This window comes from Stomoxys calcitrans, chromosome 5 (genome assembly GCF_963082655.1).
Source record: "Stomoxys calcitrans chromosome 5, idStoCalc2.1, whole genome shotgun sequence".
Taxonomy (NCBI): domain Eukaryota; kingdom Metazoa; phylum Arthropoda; class Insecta; order Diptera; family Muscidae; genus Stomoxys; species Stomoxys calcitrans.
The window spans coordinates 21,593,552-21,611,530 of NC_081556.1; the positions used below are offsets into that span (position 1 = coordinate 21,593,552).

At 39.3% G+C, this 17,979-nt stretch overlaps 1 protein-coding gene across 1 annotated transcript in view; it reads left to right on the forward strand.

The window, feature by feature from the left end:
• LOC106088162 (mucin-5AC) overlaps positions 1–17,979 on the forward strand; it is a 77,077-nt gene that overhangs the window by 3,152 nt on the left and 55,946 nt on the right. The window contains 2 exon segments of the mRNA XM_059370179.1: positions 3,205–3,547; positions 8,200–8,478. Of these exon segments, the coding sequence (XP_059226162.1) occupies positions 3,205–3,547; positions 8,200–8,478 (622 nt within the window).

The following is a 17,979-nucleotide window of genomic DNA, read 5'->3' on the forward strand; positions in this document are numbered from 1 at the left end:
TTTATTAAGAAATCTGGCAACATACAGAAGGCACCTAAAGATGTGGCCCCATTTATGTTGTGCAACAGTGCAAACTATCTTTTGAGCATGGAAAAAGTCCAGCAGCCATAGATTCCAGCTAGGAAATGTTGTTTAAATTGGCTCTTAGCCAAATTGTTGTTGACGTGCTTGATATTTCATTTCGGCAAACTTAGCATACAAATAAAAACAACAATACGTTGTGTATAAGAAGGCCGGCCTCCCTATTTTACCTCCTGTGAAACTATTTGCCATTTGCTCAACCACCTTCATTTCAGGGAAGCAAAAAAGACCAATTCATTTGGCAAATAAGTACGAAAGAGAAAGCGGAGTAATGCAAAGAGCATCAACACGATGACTTCACCCCGCAACTTGCTGTGGTCATGAGAATATTATGTTTTTTTTTATTGCGCTGCTGGCGAGGGGTAGGGCAAGATACAGTACAGGAATAAGTCCACTGGCAGGTCTTGTCACATCCATAACACAGCATCCAGCACCAAGCCAGACTGAGTTGGGGCATCATCGGCAAACACACAAACAAAACGAAAAGTGTCAACGTCAATTGTTGGCAATTTCCAAATAAATTTTCCTCATACAAGGTTACTCAAGTTCCATGACAGATTTGCGACATCTGGCCGTAGGATAATATTTGTGAAAGAAGTACAAATAAATATTAGGGTGTGTGTATAAAAGTCATTAATAATTTCATTTTCTCAAGTGATGGGGACAAATGTAATGTGGGAAAGTGTATGGTAAACAAACAGAACCATTTCCTAATTCGATTAAGCCATACCTGTCTGCCCGACGACTGGGTATCAAAAGATGGGCTTTTTCTGATTTTATTTTGTAATTATTTCAAATATTTATATGAAAAATCTCATTCTATAGAAAGTTATGTCTAAATAAGAGCGCCCCGTTAGCTGAGTTGGTAATGAGTTTGGATTATCAGTACAAGGGTCATAGATTCGATTCCTACCAAAGGCTTTGACCTGTTGCTACTGTGATATCATACAGGCCTTTCTAGAGGACTGCTATTTAAAGATAAGGTGTAATATACATTTTTATACCCACCACCATAGGATGGGGGTATACTTACCTAGTTATTCCGTTTGTAACACCTCGAAAATTGATCTTCGACCCCATTAAGTATATATGTTCTGGATCGTCTCGACATTCTGAGTCTAACTAGCCATGTCCGTCCGTCTGTCGAAATCACGATAGCAGTCGAACGCGTAAAGCTAGCCGCTTGAAATTTTGCACAGATTGGGGATTGCAAATGGCCCATATCGGTTCAGATTTGGATATAGCCCCCATATAAACCGATCCTTCTTGAGCCACAAGAAGCTTCAATTTTCATCCGATTTCCCTCAAATTTGGAACAAAGACTTATGTTATGACTTTCATCATTCCTGCCAAGTATGATTCGAATCGGTCTATAATCAAATATAGCCCCTATATAAACCGATCGCTGAATTTGACTTCATGAGCCCTTAGAAGCCTTAATTTTAGTCCGGTTGGGCTGATATTTAAAACGCAGACTTGTGTTATGACTTTTAACATCCATGCTAAGTATGATCCGAATCGGTCTATAAACAGATATAGCCCCTATATAAAGCGATCCTTGGATTTGACTTCTTGAGCCCTTAGAAGCCTTAATTTTCATTCAATTTGTACCCAGTATGATTCGAATCGGTCTATAATTATATATAGCTCCTATATAAACCGATCGCTGGATTTGACTTCTTGAGCCCTTAGAAGCCTTATTTATAATCCGATTGGGCTGAAATTTGAAACATAGATTTATGTTATGACTTTTAACATCCATGCGAAGTATGATACGAATCGATCTATAAACAGATATAGCCCCCATATAAACTTATCCCCGGATATGACTTCTTCAGTCCTTAGTAGCGTCAATTTTCATCCGATTTGGCGGAAATTTGTAGGAAAGACTTGAGTTATGACTTCCCATATCCATGCCAAGTATGATACGAATCGGTCTATTAACATATATAGCCTCCATATAAACCGATCCTCGGATTTAACTTCTTGAGCCCCTAAAAGCCTCAATTTTCACCCAATTTGGCTGAAATTTGGATCAAAGACTTGAGTTATGACTTCTAATATCCATGCGAAGTATGATCCGAATCGGTGTATAAACTGTTAAAGCCCCCATATAAACCGATCCTTGAGCCGCTGGAGGGCGCAATTCTTATCAGATTTGGTTGACATTTTGCATAATCGTATTGTTATGACTTCCGATAACTAAGCTAAGTATGGCGTAAATCGGTACATAACCTGATATAGCTGCCGTATAAACCTATCTGGGATCTTGACTTCTTGAGCCTCTAAAGGGCGCAATTCTCATCTGATTTAGCAAAAATTTTGTACAACGGCTTCTTCCATGACTTTCAACATACGTGTCCTAGATGGTCTGAATCGATCTGTAGCTTAATACAGCTCCCGTATAAACCGATCTCCCGATTTTGCTGTAGCCTCTACAATGAACTGAAACATTACACAATGGCTTCTGCAATGTTCAGCATTCAATTCATTATGGTCCGAGTTCTTATTCATTATTCTATGTTTGCCTAAAAAGAGATACCGAGCGAAGAACTCGACAAATGCGATCCATGGTGGAGGGTATATAAGATTCGGCCCGGCCGCTCTTACTTGTTCTATAAAATTTCTTTGAGTGTACTATAACCCAACTTAAGCTTTATCCATTTTATTTCATTTCTATGTATTTCCGGTCATCAGAACCATTTCATTGAGTCGTAGATCTATGATCTGCAAAAGCCATCTTAAACGGCCACTTAAAATTACTTGCTACCACATCGTATGTGCACTACTTTAAACAGATTTAAAATTTGGAAGGCCCCATTCAGTGCTTAAAATTTGAATCAGAGTCTAATACACCCTCTGCCATATTTACACGGGGCTTTTCTGTCAATGTAGAATAACCGGATGATTTCTAATGAATTTTATTATAATTTTCACAAAAATCCACCAGAAATGTCATCGCTTTCGTTAGGGAAGCTATTTTTAATTTTCAGAGAATATTTTTTTTTTACAAAGCGGATATTTTTGTAATTGGAAAATTTCATTTAAAATGTTTCACTGACTATAGACGTAAATGTGTGTAAAATGTAACATTATTTTTTTATTTTATTCTCTCTTCTTTAGGATAATGAAGACCGTTTCACTTCCATTGAATTGCCTGCGGGTCAAAAAATGCCCTATAATAGTGCACCAGCACCACCTACACCCAAACCTGCCAAAGTGGATAAACAAGCAACGGGTAAAGCTGCTGCAACCATGACTTCAGTACCCACAGTTGCTACATTACGCGATGTGGACTCACATGCCGCTCTATTGACTCTGGACGTCACAGCTCCAAGTGAAGCGAATGAACCAGAAAGAGGCAATTGGACGGGACGTTTCGATTTCTTGCTCTCCCTGTTGGGTTATTCAGTGGGCCTAGGAAATGTTTGGCGTTTTCCATATTTGTGTTATAACAATGGAGGAGGTAAGTTAAATTCGTTAATTTGTCTATAGTTTTAATTAAATTTAAATTAAAAAAGAAAAGAGAAAAAAAAATACAACGAGTAAAAGCGTGGTAACCTAACCTAATTTAGTTGAAGAGCATAATTTTATTCTACATACTTTGGTATGTCTGTCAAACCAGCAAAAATCACTGAGAACCTAATAAGGATGATCGAGAGACCGGTTTATATGAGAGCTATATCAAGTAATAGACTCATTTGGACCATATTTGGCACAGTTGTTTGTATTCGTAACAGAGCACCTCATGCACAATGGCAGCCAATTTGGACAAAAATTAGGGCTTATAAGGACTCAAGAAGTCAAATCGAGAGATCGGTTTATATGGGAGCTATATCAGGTAGAAGACCGATTAGGACCGTACTTGCCACAGTTGTTGCAAGTCATTACGGAACACCACGTGCAAAATTTCAGCCAAATCGGGCACGAAATTGCGGCATTAGGGGCTCAGGAAGTCAAATCGGGAGATCGGTTTATATGGGAGCTTCATCAGTTTATATACCGCTTTGGACCGTACTTGGCACTGTTGTGAGAAATCATAACAGCACGACACATGCAAAATTTTATCGGGTAAAAATTGCGGCTTCCAGGGGCTCAAGAAGTCCAATCGGGAGATGGGTTTATATGGGAGCTATATCTAAATCTGAACCGATATGATTAATTTGCATTCCCCAACGACCTACTTCAATTTTAAGTATCAGTGCAAAATTTCAAGCGGCTAGCTTTAGGCGACAGACGGACGGACGGTCGGACGGATGAACGGGCATGGCTAGATCGACTCAGAACGTCGAGACGATCAAGAATATATATACTTAATGGGGTCTTAGACGAATATTTAGAGGTGTTACAAACGGAATGACTAGATTAGTATACCCCCTTCCTATGGTGGTGGGTATAAAAAGAAAATAAGTAAAAACCCATTAAGTTCGAGCTTTGGATACCACCACCATACACATTTATTTTATTATACCCTCCACCATAGGATGGGGGTATACTAATTTCGTCATTCAGTTTGTATTTCCTCGAAATATTCGCGCAAGAACCCATAAAGTATATATATTCTTGATCATCATGACATTTTAGGTCGATCTAGACATGGACATGTCTGTCAGTTCGTCTGTCTGTGGAAACAAGCTTACTTTCGAAGCAGTAAAGCTAGGTGCTTGAAGTTTTGTACAAATACTCCCTACTAGTGTAGGTCGGTTATGATTATAAATGGGCCATATCAAACCATGTTTTGGTATAGCTCCCATATAAACGAATATTTCGATGTGACTTCTTTGGCCTCTAGAAGCCGCAATAATTATCCGATTTGGCTGAAATTTTGTACCATGTCGTGTTCTATGACATTTTACAGATGCTTCAAGTATGGTCCGAATCGGTGCAACATCTGAGATAGCTTTCATATAAACCGATCTCCCGACAATACTTCTTGAGCCTATAGAGGGCGCAGTTCTCATCTGAATTAGCTGAAATTTTGCACATTAACTTTTTTTATGAACACTAACATGCATGCATAGTTCTTACCCGATTTTGTTGAAATTTTGCACTAATATACGTGACATATATGATCTGAATCAGTTCATAAACTGCTTTAGCTCACATATAAACCGATCTGAATGAATTACACCCTACCTGAGCCGCTTTTTGATAAAAAATACTGTACCACTATTCCTGATAGAACCGATTGGAACTACGATATCCCTGGTAACAGAAGTTACATAGACTTCTATACGGATGGTTCCAAACTAGACGATCAGGTACGCTTTGGGTGTACTCTAAAGATCTAGAACTGGTTACCCGAGCTCTGTAGTGTATATCAAGCAGAGATCCTTGCAATTAAAGAAGTGGTGGAATGGCTAAGATATAATGTCATTACGACGATTGGCATAAATATCTTTTCAGATAGTCAGGCAGCCATTAAATCCCTAGAGAACGTATTTCTGAATACAAAACCGCCCTCGACTGTCGCAGATCTTTCAACGAGATGGGTGAACAGTTCAAAATTCACGTGTTCTGGGTGCCGGGCCACAGAGATATACCAGGAAATTGTAAAGCGGTTGAGCTTGCGAGATTAGCAAATACCCTTCACATTCCAGGAATACTGAATTCTGTGGGAATGCCTCTCTCTTTCGACATGTAAGCTATGTTTTGAGGACCAGGCCCGAAGGACAACGAATGATAGATGGTCACAAAGAGGGGGCTGTAAGCATTTCGAAACTATGTGGGCTAATCTAGACTTTAAGAGGTCTACTGCTTTGCTGTCATTGGATAGAACAGACTTCTGTCCTTGTGTCCGTCATGACAGTTCACTGTCTACTAGGAAAACTTGCTGACAGACTGAAGGTTGCCAGCAACGACTTTTGCACTAGCTGTGAGGATATTGAAAAAGAAGATATTGTAGAACACCTTCTGTATGTGTGTCCCGCATTAGCAGTCAGAAGGAGTTCCACATTAGGTTCTCATTTCTTTGAGAACCTGTCTGATTTAGCGGATGTGAACATTCGCACTCTGGATAATTCAGCGGTAGGAACTAGAAGGCATCTTCCTTCTTCTGTTCCTGTGATATCACAATGGACGAAGTGAGTCTGGTGGCAGACTGCCACTTAAACCTAACCTAACCTTGTCTTTAGATAAAGACAAAATTTCAAAGAAATTTTCTGTAAGCCAAAATTTTAATGACAGAAAATTTAAAGAAATTTTCTCTAAAAGCAAAGTTTCAATGAAATTTTTTTTTAAGACAAAGTTTCAATGAAATTTTCTCTAAAGACAAAGAGGCACGCCGAAAACAGTGTAGGCTACAAATATGCTTACATTGAAAACTTACTCTTATGGTAATCAACGATTACTTGGAGTAGCAATTGGGCAAGTGTGTTTCTTTGTGATAGTGGGATGTCTTCATTTGGTAGAAACATATGAAGTGGAATAATTTTCTTTCTTGCTGCGCTACAGATGGAAATACTATGAAGACCATAGTTTTAACCTAGAAGACATACCTTTTTGACAAATCCTACCGACGAGTTTGGGTGGTTCCAAACGAAATCGCGATCAAGGAAACCGGTCAAGTGCTATCACAAAGCAAAACACATATTTTCTGCCTAACTTTAAAAAACGGATTTTTTGTGTTCTATTTATAATAGAAACAAATTACCCTATGGTCTGCAGCCGGACAATATCCGATTGTATAAAGTCGAAAAATTCAATGAAATTTTCTCATAAGAACGATTTTAATAAAATATTCTCTAAACACAAAACTTCAATGAATTTTTCTCTTAGCATAAAATTTCAATGAATTTTTAAACCCACCACCGAAGTATGGGGTTATATTCATTTTTGTCATTCCGTTTGCAACATATCGAAATATCCTTTTCCGACCCTATAAAGTATATATATTCTTGATCAGAGTAGAAATCCGCCCGTCTGACCGTCTGTCTGTTGAAATCACGCTACGGTCTTTAAAAATAGAGATATTGAGCTAAAACTTTGCACTGGTTCTTTTTTTGTCCATAAGCAGGATTAGTTCGAAGATGGGCTAAATCGGACTATATCTTGATATAGCCTCCATATAGACCGATCCGCCGATTAAGGGTCTTAGGATCAGCCACATTTATTATCCGATTTTGCAGCAATTTGGGACAGTGAGCTGTGTTAGGGCCTTCGACATCATTCTTTAATTTGGCCCAGATCGGTCCAGATTTAGATATAGCTGCCGTATAGACCGATCTCTCGATTTAAGGTCTTGGGCCCATAAAAGGCGCATTTATTGTCCGATTTTGCCGAAATTTGGGACAGTGAGTTGTGTTACGCTAGTAGACATCCTTCTTTAGTTTGACCCAGATCGGTCCAGATTTGGATATAGCTGCCATATAGACCGATCTCTCGATTTAAGGTCTTGGGCCCATAAAAGGCGCATTTATTGTCCGATTTCGCTGATATTTGGGACAATGAGTTTCATTAGGCTCTTCAACAACTTTCTGCAATTTGGCCCAGATCGGTCCAGACTTGGATATAGCTGCCATATAGACCCATCTGTCGATTTAAGGTTTTGGACCCATAAAACACGCATTTATTGTCCCATTTCGCTGAAATTTGGGACAGTGACTTATGTTAGGCTTTACGACATCCGTGTCGTATATGGTTCAGATCGGCTTATATTAGGATATAGCTTCCAAAAAAAAACAATATTTTGTTCTAAAAAATTGAACAATGACTTGTACTTATTAGACCTCTCAATATCCCTGTCGAATTTGGTGCAAACCGGATTATATCTCGATAAAACTGCTATGGGGGCATAAATTATGCATTTTTCACCGGATTATGACGAAAGTTGGTTTACATATATACCCGAGGTTCTGGGTATCCAAAGATCGGCCCGGCCAAACTTAACTCCTTTTTACTTGTTTTTCAATTTCTCTTTTGATAATATTTTGGCTAAAGACTTGTTAATACCTGACTTTAATTAAAATTTACCATTAATAAATGATGATGAAGTGTCGCCACAACAGTAGTCCTTAAGTTTTAAATGAATAATTTATACAAAATTTTAATTGAATATATTGATTCATTGACATTCATTGAAAATACATCCATCATTTGTTTGATTTTTTTTGTTTATAGGAGCCTTCCTGATACCCTTCACCATTATGTTAATTATCGCTGGCCTTCCGCTCATGTTTATGGAATTATCATTTGGCCAATACGCCGCCCTGGGACCAGTGGCCATCTATCAACGATTTTGTCCCTTGCTTTCTGGCTTGGGTACGGGCATGATCATCGTATCGGCCATAGTTATGCTGTACTATAACCTAATTATTGCATGGACTATATTCTACATGTTTGCCTCGTTTCGCACCAAGCTGCCTTGGGAGGCTTGCGAGCCCGAGTGGAGCACTGAACGTAAGTACAACAAATGCCATAAAAAGAAAACGTTTTTTTGTAGGTGTTTTTTAAGCTGCCTGTCATGAAAAATTATATTGTTTGTTTGTTTGTTTCGTTGGTTTAGACCACACCAAAACCACAAACAAAAAACCAACCTTTCAGGATGTAGGACACTAAAAAGCAGGATAAAAAAAATTGGAAAATGAAAGCAATTTTTAATGGTTTTGTTTTCAATATTTAATCACGTTTCGTGGTTGGAAACGGAAACTGAAACCGAAAGAAAGTAAAATACTTAGCATTAGCTGGGCCCTGGTGGTACGTACTCAAGGCCTAAGTTCTGTCTGGGGGCGAGTTAGCAGAGGTATCAGGCGCTGGTTTTAGTCTCCTTCGCCCTCTTGGTCATTTGAAGAAAATTTAATTTTTAACGTTTTTTTTCGTCACCACAGGAAAATCCATTTGGGTTTCTTACTTTGTAGGAGCCATTGTTTTTAAGGACAAGAGTGTAGGTGGAGGGTTGGGGAACATTCTAGGTAAGAATAAAAAACAATTTACGGCTTTTATTGTTATTGAAAATAAAGGAAATGAAATGTTTTGCTAGCTTTCCAATTTTTTTTTGTAAATATTGATATATTGGTAAAGTAAAGAGCATCATGATTTATATCCCAATAAATTTTGAGGTATAAGCTTGTGAGAGGAGAGTTTTTTTATAATGGGATTTGAATTGAGACTACCCACGTGTGTAAGGTAATGGATCTAACTTTGTCATCGTTTTGTTTATTTTTTGTCGTCAAGATTTTCATAATTTTTATGGGCTGGTTTTTCGAAAGTAATTAAGGGATGTTTATTAGCCACTCCAGTTGGGGAATGGCGGTGATATAATTACAAGGATTTTAAAGTTTATAGGTTTTTAAGAAATATACAAAAAATACTTAAAATATTTGGGCTATCCCATAAACAATTTGGTAAATTTTCGCCTATATCTCAATGTTGTTAAATTGAAATGAACGTGGAGAGCGATTTAAGTGGGATATATACTGGAAATTCAATAAGTCAAATCGAAATAATTGGGATACAAATTGAGACAATAAGCTTAAACAGGAAACAAGTTTTCACTATGCAATGTATTATTTTGTGTTACAACTAATATGCAGAGACCCGTCGGCGGACCCATCACCGACTTCTAGTTTCGAAATACTGGGATAGGTAAAGCTCCTAATATTGAAACAAGAATCTCAATGCAGCCTACCGAACAGGGAGCCGTTGATGGTACCATCACCTACTCCAAAGAAGTCCATTTACTTATGATTTGGATCAGGCAGTACTGGGAATGAAAACTCAATACAGCCTAACGAACAGAAACCCGACGATGGAACCATTATCGACTTTATAAAGATTCGGAAGACTAGGATAGGCAAAGAAACTAATACGATGACGTCAGGCAGTGCAGTGACAGGAAAGTTGTTAAACTTTTTACTTGGATACCCACTACCTCGGGTATATACGTCAACCACCTTTCGTCAAAATTCGGTGAAAAATGCGTACCTTATGCCCCATAGCAGCTATATCGAAATATGTTCAATACTAATAGGTTAGGTTCAAAAGAGGGTGCAGATATTAATCCGGCCCATGCCACTAGAAACATACACCTAAGCCAGTAATCGGCTTGTTGTGCGCTCTAAAAACTATAAAGTAACCTCTTAGGAGAAAATTTTAAGTTAGTAATTCCGTGCTACTTACAAAATCCTTAATTGTATTCAATACCACTGCCTTAAGTTGGTTCAAGTCTGGCATTGCGTCTCCACCTAAGTGCCGGTATCTGTAAGACGCGAAAGCCGGGCAATGACAATGAAATACTCCAACGTCTCATCATCTTCGCCGCATACTCACATAAGTGAGCTCGTAGTCCTATGTGTTCCGTTATGATACCAATAGCTATACTGACCTCCTTCTTACTTCATTTCAGTAATAGCCTCGTCTTCTCATGATCTGAATCCCACCCATAGGATTTTCGCTGTCCTACCGACCGTTTCGCTGTTCCACTCCCTTAACTCGGACTGCATCGACCCGAAAGGCTTCGGGTTAACCAAGTTTATTGACGGCAGACCTCTGGCCTTCACCACCAAATCGTCTGCCCTTTCATTCCCCCTTATTCCGTTATGGCCCGGTACCCAAATGATGCGGATTTTGCCATCAATCCATCACCCCCCCATCACTCGGTGGTGAGTATAAAAACAGGGAGCAGACGATGAGATCATCACCTACTCCCACGATGCCAATATACTGGAGGACCAATGATTGAGGTAATCCAGATAAACCTCCACCGGAGCGAGAATGCTACACTGATAGAGAAAATCAGCAAAGACTAGATTCATATTGCCTTAATTCAGGACCCATGGACAACTCGGAACAAAGTTTCTGGACTGAACCATATCAACTACCAATTATTGTATGCCTAACCCTGGTACTCGGCCGAGGACCTGCGTTATTTGTCATAAAAATTTTAATTATATATTTTCCCCAGAGTTGCGAACGTCGCATGCAACAGTGGTGAGGCAGGGAGATGGTGGAGCATACCCTGCATCACTTTATCTGCCGTTGGACTCTCCGACACCACCACCTATGTCGGAGCTGCAACGGCTGGTGAGGAAAGCAAACCAGGCAGGAAACGAGGTTCTAATAAGGTGCGATGCGAACTTTCACCACCATTCGTGGGGTAGTACCAACACCAATAAGCGGGGCCAAGCCCTGGCAGAGTTCTTGAATACTAATGAGCTAATAACACTTAATATCGGTAACACCGCTACCTTTGTGAATTTGGTTAATAGGATTAGGGAGGATGTATTCGATGTGACGATATGTTCGGAAAATCTAATCGATGAGGTTCAGGATTGGAGGGTCTCCATGGAACAGTCTTTCTCTGACCATCGCTACATTTTGTTTAGAATAGCATGGCCAGCGCCGAATACGATAAGCTTCCGGGATAAGTTGAAAACCAACTGGATAAAATTCTGAAGACTACTCAGAAGAAGACTTGGGCAAGATAATTTAGATTGGCCAAGCATAGAAGACATTGACTGCACTGGTGGGGTCTTTCCCCTTCGCTAAAGAAAATCAGCCCAAGAAAAACCCTGAATAACCGGGGAGATTCGCAACATTGGAAAGCTGGTCCGCAGACTTTATAACATAATAATAATTTTTTTAAAGTCTAAATTTAAGTGAATTTTTTTAAGGAAAAAATTTTGGCCGAAAACTCTCTAAAGACAACCTATCCTGGAGATTATTTTTTAAAGCCGAAATTTCAATGAAATTTTGCAAAAAAAGAAAATTTCATCAAAATACTGAAACTTCACTACAGAACTAAAATATTCCCTAAGACAACCACACTTTGAAGGCTTTGAAAGATTAGGATCGGCCTATAAATAGAGTGTTGACAATCATTATAAAATTCTGCTCTGACTTTATGACCAAATGTTAGCGCCGATGGATTAGTTCACGCAACCAATAGCGGCCACAATTAAAAAAAAAATTGAGGTATCTTTACCAATTTCACAGTAACAGAAGAATGTAGGCAATTTTCGATTTTGAAAAAAATAACGTGGGTTGGGCCCCCCAAAAATAAAATTCTGGCTACGTCCCTGGTTCCCATATTAACCGCCATCTCCCCATTTTACTTATTGAGGCCCTAAAGCTCGCAATTCTGATTCGAATTGGATGAAATTTTACGCAATGTAATCTACTGTACTATGGTCACCAACCTTCAATTTAATTATGTTCCGAATTGGGCCATAACTTGATATAGCTCCAAAAGCATAGCAATTATTTTCTTGGATCCTTTTTTATCCTAACAAGAGATACCGGGAAAAGAACTTGACAAATGCGATCCATGGTGGACGATATATAAGATTCGGTCCGGCCGAACTTTTCACGCTTTTACTTGTTAGCACTTACTCTCTTGTTTCCTTTCTTACGGTCAGGCCATGTTATGCTAAGGTTCCATATAAAGGGAATGTATTCTCTGGGTTTGAATCATCTAAAAAAAATTTTCGGCGGTGATTATCCCCTCCTTATTCTGGCGTCATTTGTAAGGTACTATGCCATACAGAACTTCTTCCCATAAATGTGTCACACAGCAGCACGCCTTTCAGGCACGTCGGTAAAAAGGAGGTCCCTTATCATTGAGCATAAACTTTAATCGGACATCACCCATTGATATGTGAGAAGTTTGCCCCTGTTCCTTAGTGGAATGATTGTGGGCAAATTTGTATTTCAATTTTTCTTGCCAGATTGCGCTGACGAGTTGATGCATAAGCCAATTTAGGGTGTCCACCGTAGCGCAGAGGTTAGCATGTCCGCCTATGACGCTGAACGCCTGAGTTCGAATACTGCCGAAACCATCAAAAAAATTTTTCAGCGGTGGTTTTCAGGTTTTCCCCTCCTAATGCTGGCAACATTTGTGAGGTGCTATGCCATGTAAAACTTCTCTCCAAAGAAGTGTCGCACTGCGGCACGCCGTTCGAAATCGGCTATAAAAATGAGGCCCCTTATCATTGAGCTTAAACTTGAACCGGACTTCACTCATTGATGTGTGAAAAGTTTGCTCTTGTTCCTTAGTGGAATGTTCATGGGCAAAATTTGCAATTTGAATTTAGGGTTTCGCCTCCGGTCTTAATTTTTTCGTACGTTAGCGTAAGTGAAATTGCTGGCAACCCATCAGCTCCTGTTGCCTTACTGTTTTTCAGTCGGGTAAGTACTATGTTGGGGCGACCGTAGCTCAGAGTTTAGCAACCGGGGTTTTTGCAGGTGAGGAGTTCCCCAAGATATTTGACTGCAAGTGGGGATTTCAGATTTACTCTATACCCTCAAATATCTTTAGTTCTAAAAAAAACCTGAATACATTTCAAAAATATCAATTCTGTTTTGTTCTACATTTGTAAGACGCCATCCATCTTCTGCCGAATAGAAGCTTAAAAAACAACCGCCAAATGGGCCAACCATCATAGATGATGAAGGATTGTCAGAATGTCCATTTCTTATTGCTTTCATGGTAAACGAATACTTCAGTCTTTAGTATTATACCTAAGATAAATCACGGTTCTGATTTTGATTCATAATTCTAATTTAATGTGACCAAGAATAAATGTGAAATAAAAGGGAAATGACATATTGGCTTTAATATATAAACGCCCACTGCCAGTGTTACTTTGATGCCAGCACAGACATCAAATTGAATTCCCCGTGTCAAGTCATAGAATTTATGATTAAAAATAAATAACAGAGTTTTTTTTCGCTTGGTATGCGAATGGTAGGCTCTATATGGGGAATGAAGGTGGCACGTTATGAAAATAATAACAAATAACAGGTATCATACTGTGGTTTAGTCTTAACAATAGCCCTCACTTAGTAATTTGACGCCAGTCGGTATTCTGTTATTAATTAATTGTCCTTTGTTCGTTTTTATTGTGCCACCCTAATTGCAGGTGGAGGCGTTATGAGCCCCATCCTTATCTTGGCCTGTATAATAAATTCTCCTCTGTTGTTACAAATCAATGATTCATCATAGACACCCTTGATAAAGGACTCTGGGGCCTACGCGCATTCTGTTTTAGTGTGAATGAAAAATATTTTCTGGTAAATATTATTTAAGTCATGTTGTTTCCTTTCGAGATTCCTGGTGGCTTGCCAACGTTGACACAAAAAATAAAAATGTTGTTTTAAATCATAAACATATCCGGTAGGTTAACTTTTATGTACACAGACCATAGCACAAGATAGCCAAACATCGCGAAAATTTCTTTGAAGCGTTTTACTATTAAGATGACACTCTCACCACGCGCACGTGTATGTGTCTGTCCACGAGGAGGGGAAAATATTTGTATCCACAAGATGACAAAAGGTTCATAAAAGTCTGGATATGGGTGAATACATAGAATATTTATTTTTTTGCGGCTATATAAGGTGGCCAACGTAGCGCAGAGTTTACCATTTCCGCCTCTGACGCTGAACGCCTGGGTTCGAATCTTGGCGAGACCATCATAAAAAATTTTCAGCGGTGGTTTTCCCCTCCTAATGCTGACAACTCTCCAAAGAGGTGTCACACTGCGGCACACCGTTCGGACTTAGCTATACAAAGGAGGCCCCTTATCATTGAGCTTATACTTGAATCGGGCTGCACTCATTGATGTATGTGAAGTTTGTCCCTGTTCCTTAATGGAATGTTCATGGGCAAATTTTGCATTTTTGCTATATAATCTCGATCTTTGCAACATACTATGGTTGCCCAAAAAGTAATAGCGGATTTTTTAAAAGAAAGTAAATGCATTTTTAGTAAAACTTAGAATGAACTTTAATCAAATATACTTTATTTACACTTTTTTTCTAAAGCAAGCTAAAAGTTACAGCTGATAACTGACAGAAGAAAGAATGCAATTACAGAGTCACAAGCTGTGAAAAAATTTGTCAACGCCGACTATATGAAAAATCCGCAATTACTTTTTGGGCAACCCAATAAGTTGATCTAGCCATGTCCGCCCTTCCGTCTACTGCTACGCTGCAGTTTTTAAAAATGAAGATATTGAGCTGAATCTTTTGGCCATAGGCAGGTTAAGTTAGAAGATATCGCATTAAAGGTCTCCATAGGGGGCCTTATGAGGTAGCATTAACAACTCGCCATTTTTTATTGCATGAGTTTGAATTTGGATTAAGCCACATTTTAAATCAACCAACCAAGCCAACATTTAGCATATGCAGACACCTATTCATCGCTGCAGCTATGTTAATATCTAACTTCCTCTTCCTACCAGGCATACATACATTAAGTTTGAAATCTTCAAAAAAAAACATACTTTTGTACTTATTCCAGTGGGCACACGGCTGCGGGGGTGTATGGTGCTAAAAGCGAATAGCTGTGTTGAAAAGGCCTTTAGACATAAAAAAAGAGAAAAAAAACTGAGAAACTTAACTACTAAGCACTTACACTACGAACTTTCACTAGCAGATGGCAGCGGGACAAGTTTAAGAAAATGTATGTCGTAACTAAAGTGAGAAAGACAGCAAGTATGGCATTATTTTCATAGAAGATTTATGGCATTCCTTGTACCATGAGATAGTTCTCGTTCCATAATATTAATATTCGTATTCCTTAAAATGGTGTTTTGGTGGGGATGTTTTGGGAAGGGGCGACAATCAGTTTATTTCCACTCGGTTAAATGTTATCTTGGCATCACCATCTTAGTAGTCCTTTGACTATGTCATATGGGTAACGATTCATTGTAGATGATGTTATTCCCCGTTTTTGGCAGCGAACAAAAAAAAAAAATCATTTCCTTGTTTAGTAAAATATAAAGAAAATCGTGTATATCGTTAGGTGGGTGCGATTCAAGGTTTTCCGAAATTTAATTTCCAAAAATTTTCAGAACAATTTATGTCAGGAAATCTGTACTCTGTCAATTTTCTGACTTCATATGCGGAACACGGAGGCCATTGTGCAGAGGGAAGCTTGTCCGTCTACAACGCTGGCTGCTCGGGGTCCAAATCCTGTCGACAACATCAGAAAAAATGTTTAGCGGTGGTTATCCCCTCCTAATAATGGCGACATTTGTGAGGTACTATGCCATGCGTAGAAGCTATGTAAAAACTTCTTCCCAAAGGGGTGTGGCACAGCGGCAGGCCGTTCGGACTCGGCATTAAAAAGGAGGTAACTTATCATTAAGCTTAAGCTCATACAAGGGATCCTATATAAATTTCAAGCTTAGTGAACACCAAGTGTTACCAAGTGCAATCTACCATAATCGTACTCAGAACATTTTGACGTACGATCATCAATTGTGACGTGAAAAAATAAGGCGAAAGATTTTCCTCCTATTATTGTAGTTTGTCAACCTAGAATAAATACAAATACAACACATATCTTAGGGCAAAGATCCCTGGAGATCGCCTGTCGCGGCAACAGTATGCATATAGTAAAGGCAAATCCACTAAAACAGCCCTTCACAACCTTTCCGGCTACATAGAGGGTTCTCTTGCTGCCAAGGAATGTACAATGGTATCATTTTTTGACATTGAAGGTGCTTGCAATAATGTAAAACCGACGTCAATCATGAAGGAGATGGAGTTTCTAGGCACCAACTCTACCATAAGAAAGTTTATTAATAACTTACGGCAGTCTTGTGATCTGTGGATCAAAAAAGATGGGTCAGCAGAGGAACTCCTCGAGGAGGTGTACTCCTTTACTTTGGAAAATAGCCATTAAAAATATATTTTTGTCTCTGGAAGGAAAAGTGGTCGCGTATGCTGATGCAAGTCATCAATTGCAAGTTAGGGAAAAGTTTCCCAGCACTCTATGAGAAAGTGGCCTAGGTATAAATCCATGCAAGACAGAAGTAGTTCTTTTCAGAAGGAGATACAAGGAGATGCCTACAGTGGAACCTGTCTCCTTGGGTGGAGAGAATGTTCCATTTACAGAAAGCGCAAAATATCTGGGTGTTTTGTTGGACAGAAAATTGAACTTCAAATCCAACATTTTGGAAAGGCAACTCGTACCCTATGCACCTGCAAGAGAGCCATTGGCAAAAATTGGTGGTTTAGACCGCCTGTTATGCATTGGGTATATACTGCAGTTGTCAGAACTATAATGCTATATGGTGTTGTGGTCTGGTGGAAGGCGTTTTAAAAGTCCTCCTTACTGTTCAATAGTTAACCGGATCCATCACAGCATCACAGCCGCACTGAGTACGACACCATCTTGTGCACTGAATTTAATGCTACATCTTATGCCTCTCGACAGGTGGTCTTTGGAGTGTACTCTAAAGATCTAGAACTGGTCATATCGAAAAGTTACTCGACCACTGCATTGTGTATCAAGCAGAGATCCTTGCAAATAGGAATTGATGGAATGGCTAAGATATAATGTCATTACGATAATTGCCATCAATATCTTCTCAGACAGCCAGGCAACCGTTTAATCCCTGGAGAACGTATTTCTGAGCACAAAAACCGCCCTCGACTATCGCAGATCTCTCAACGAGATGGCTGAATAGTTCAAAATTCACCTGTTCTGGTGCCGGGCCACGGATATATTCTAGGGATTTGCAAAGCTAATCCAGGGAAACTGGAATCTGTGGGTATGCCTCTAGCGACATGTAAGTTTAGTTTTTAGGACCAGGCTCGAAGGACAACGAATGATAGATGGTCACAAAGAGGTGGCCGTGAGCATATTAAAACTATGTGTCCTAATTTAAACTTGAAGATGAAATCAGAAAACATTCTGCCAGACTGAAGGTTGCCAGCAACGACTTTTGGAGAAGCTGTGAGGATATCGAGGAAGAAGAGACTGTAGAACACCTTCTGTGTGTGTGTCCCGCACTAGTAATTAGAATGAGTTCTCGTTTGGTTCTCATTTCTTTGAGAACCTGTCTGATTTGGCGGAAGTGAACATACGCAAGTTATTGGGCTTTTTAAAGCGATCTGGATGGTTCAACGGTAACAACTAGAAGGCATTTTCCTTCTTCTGTTCCGGTGGTA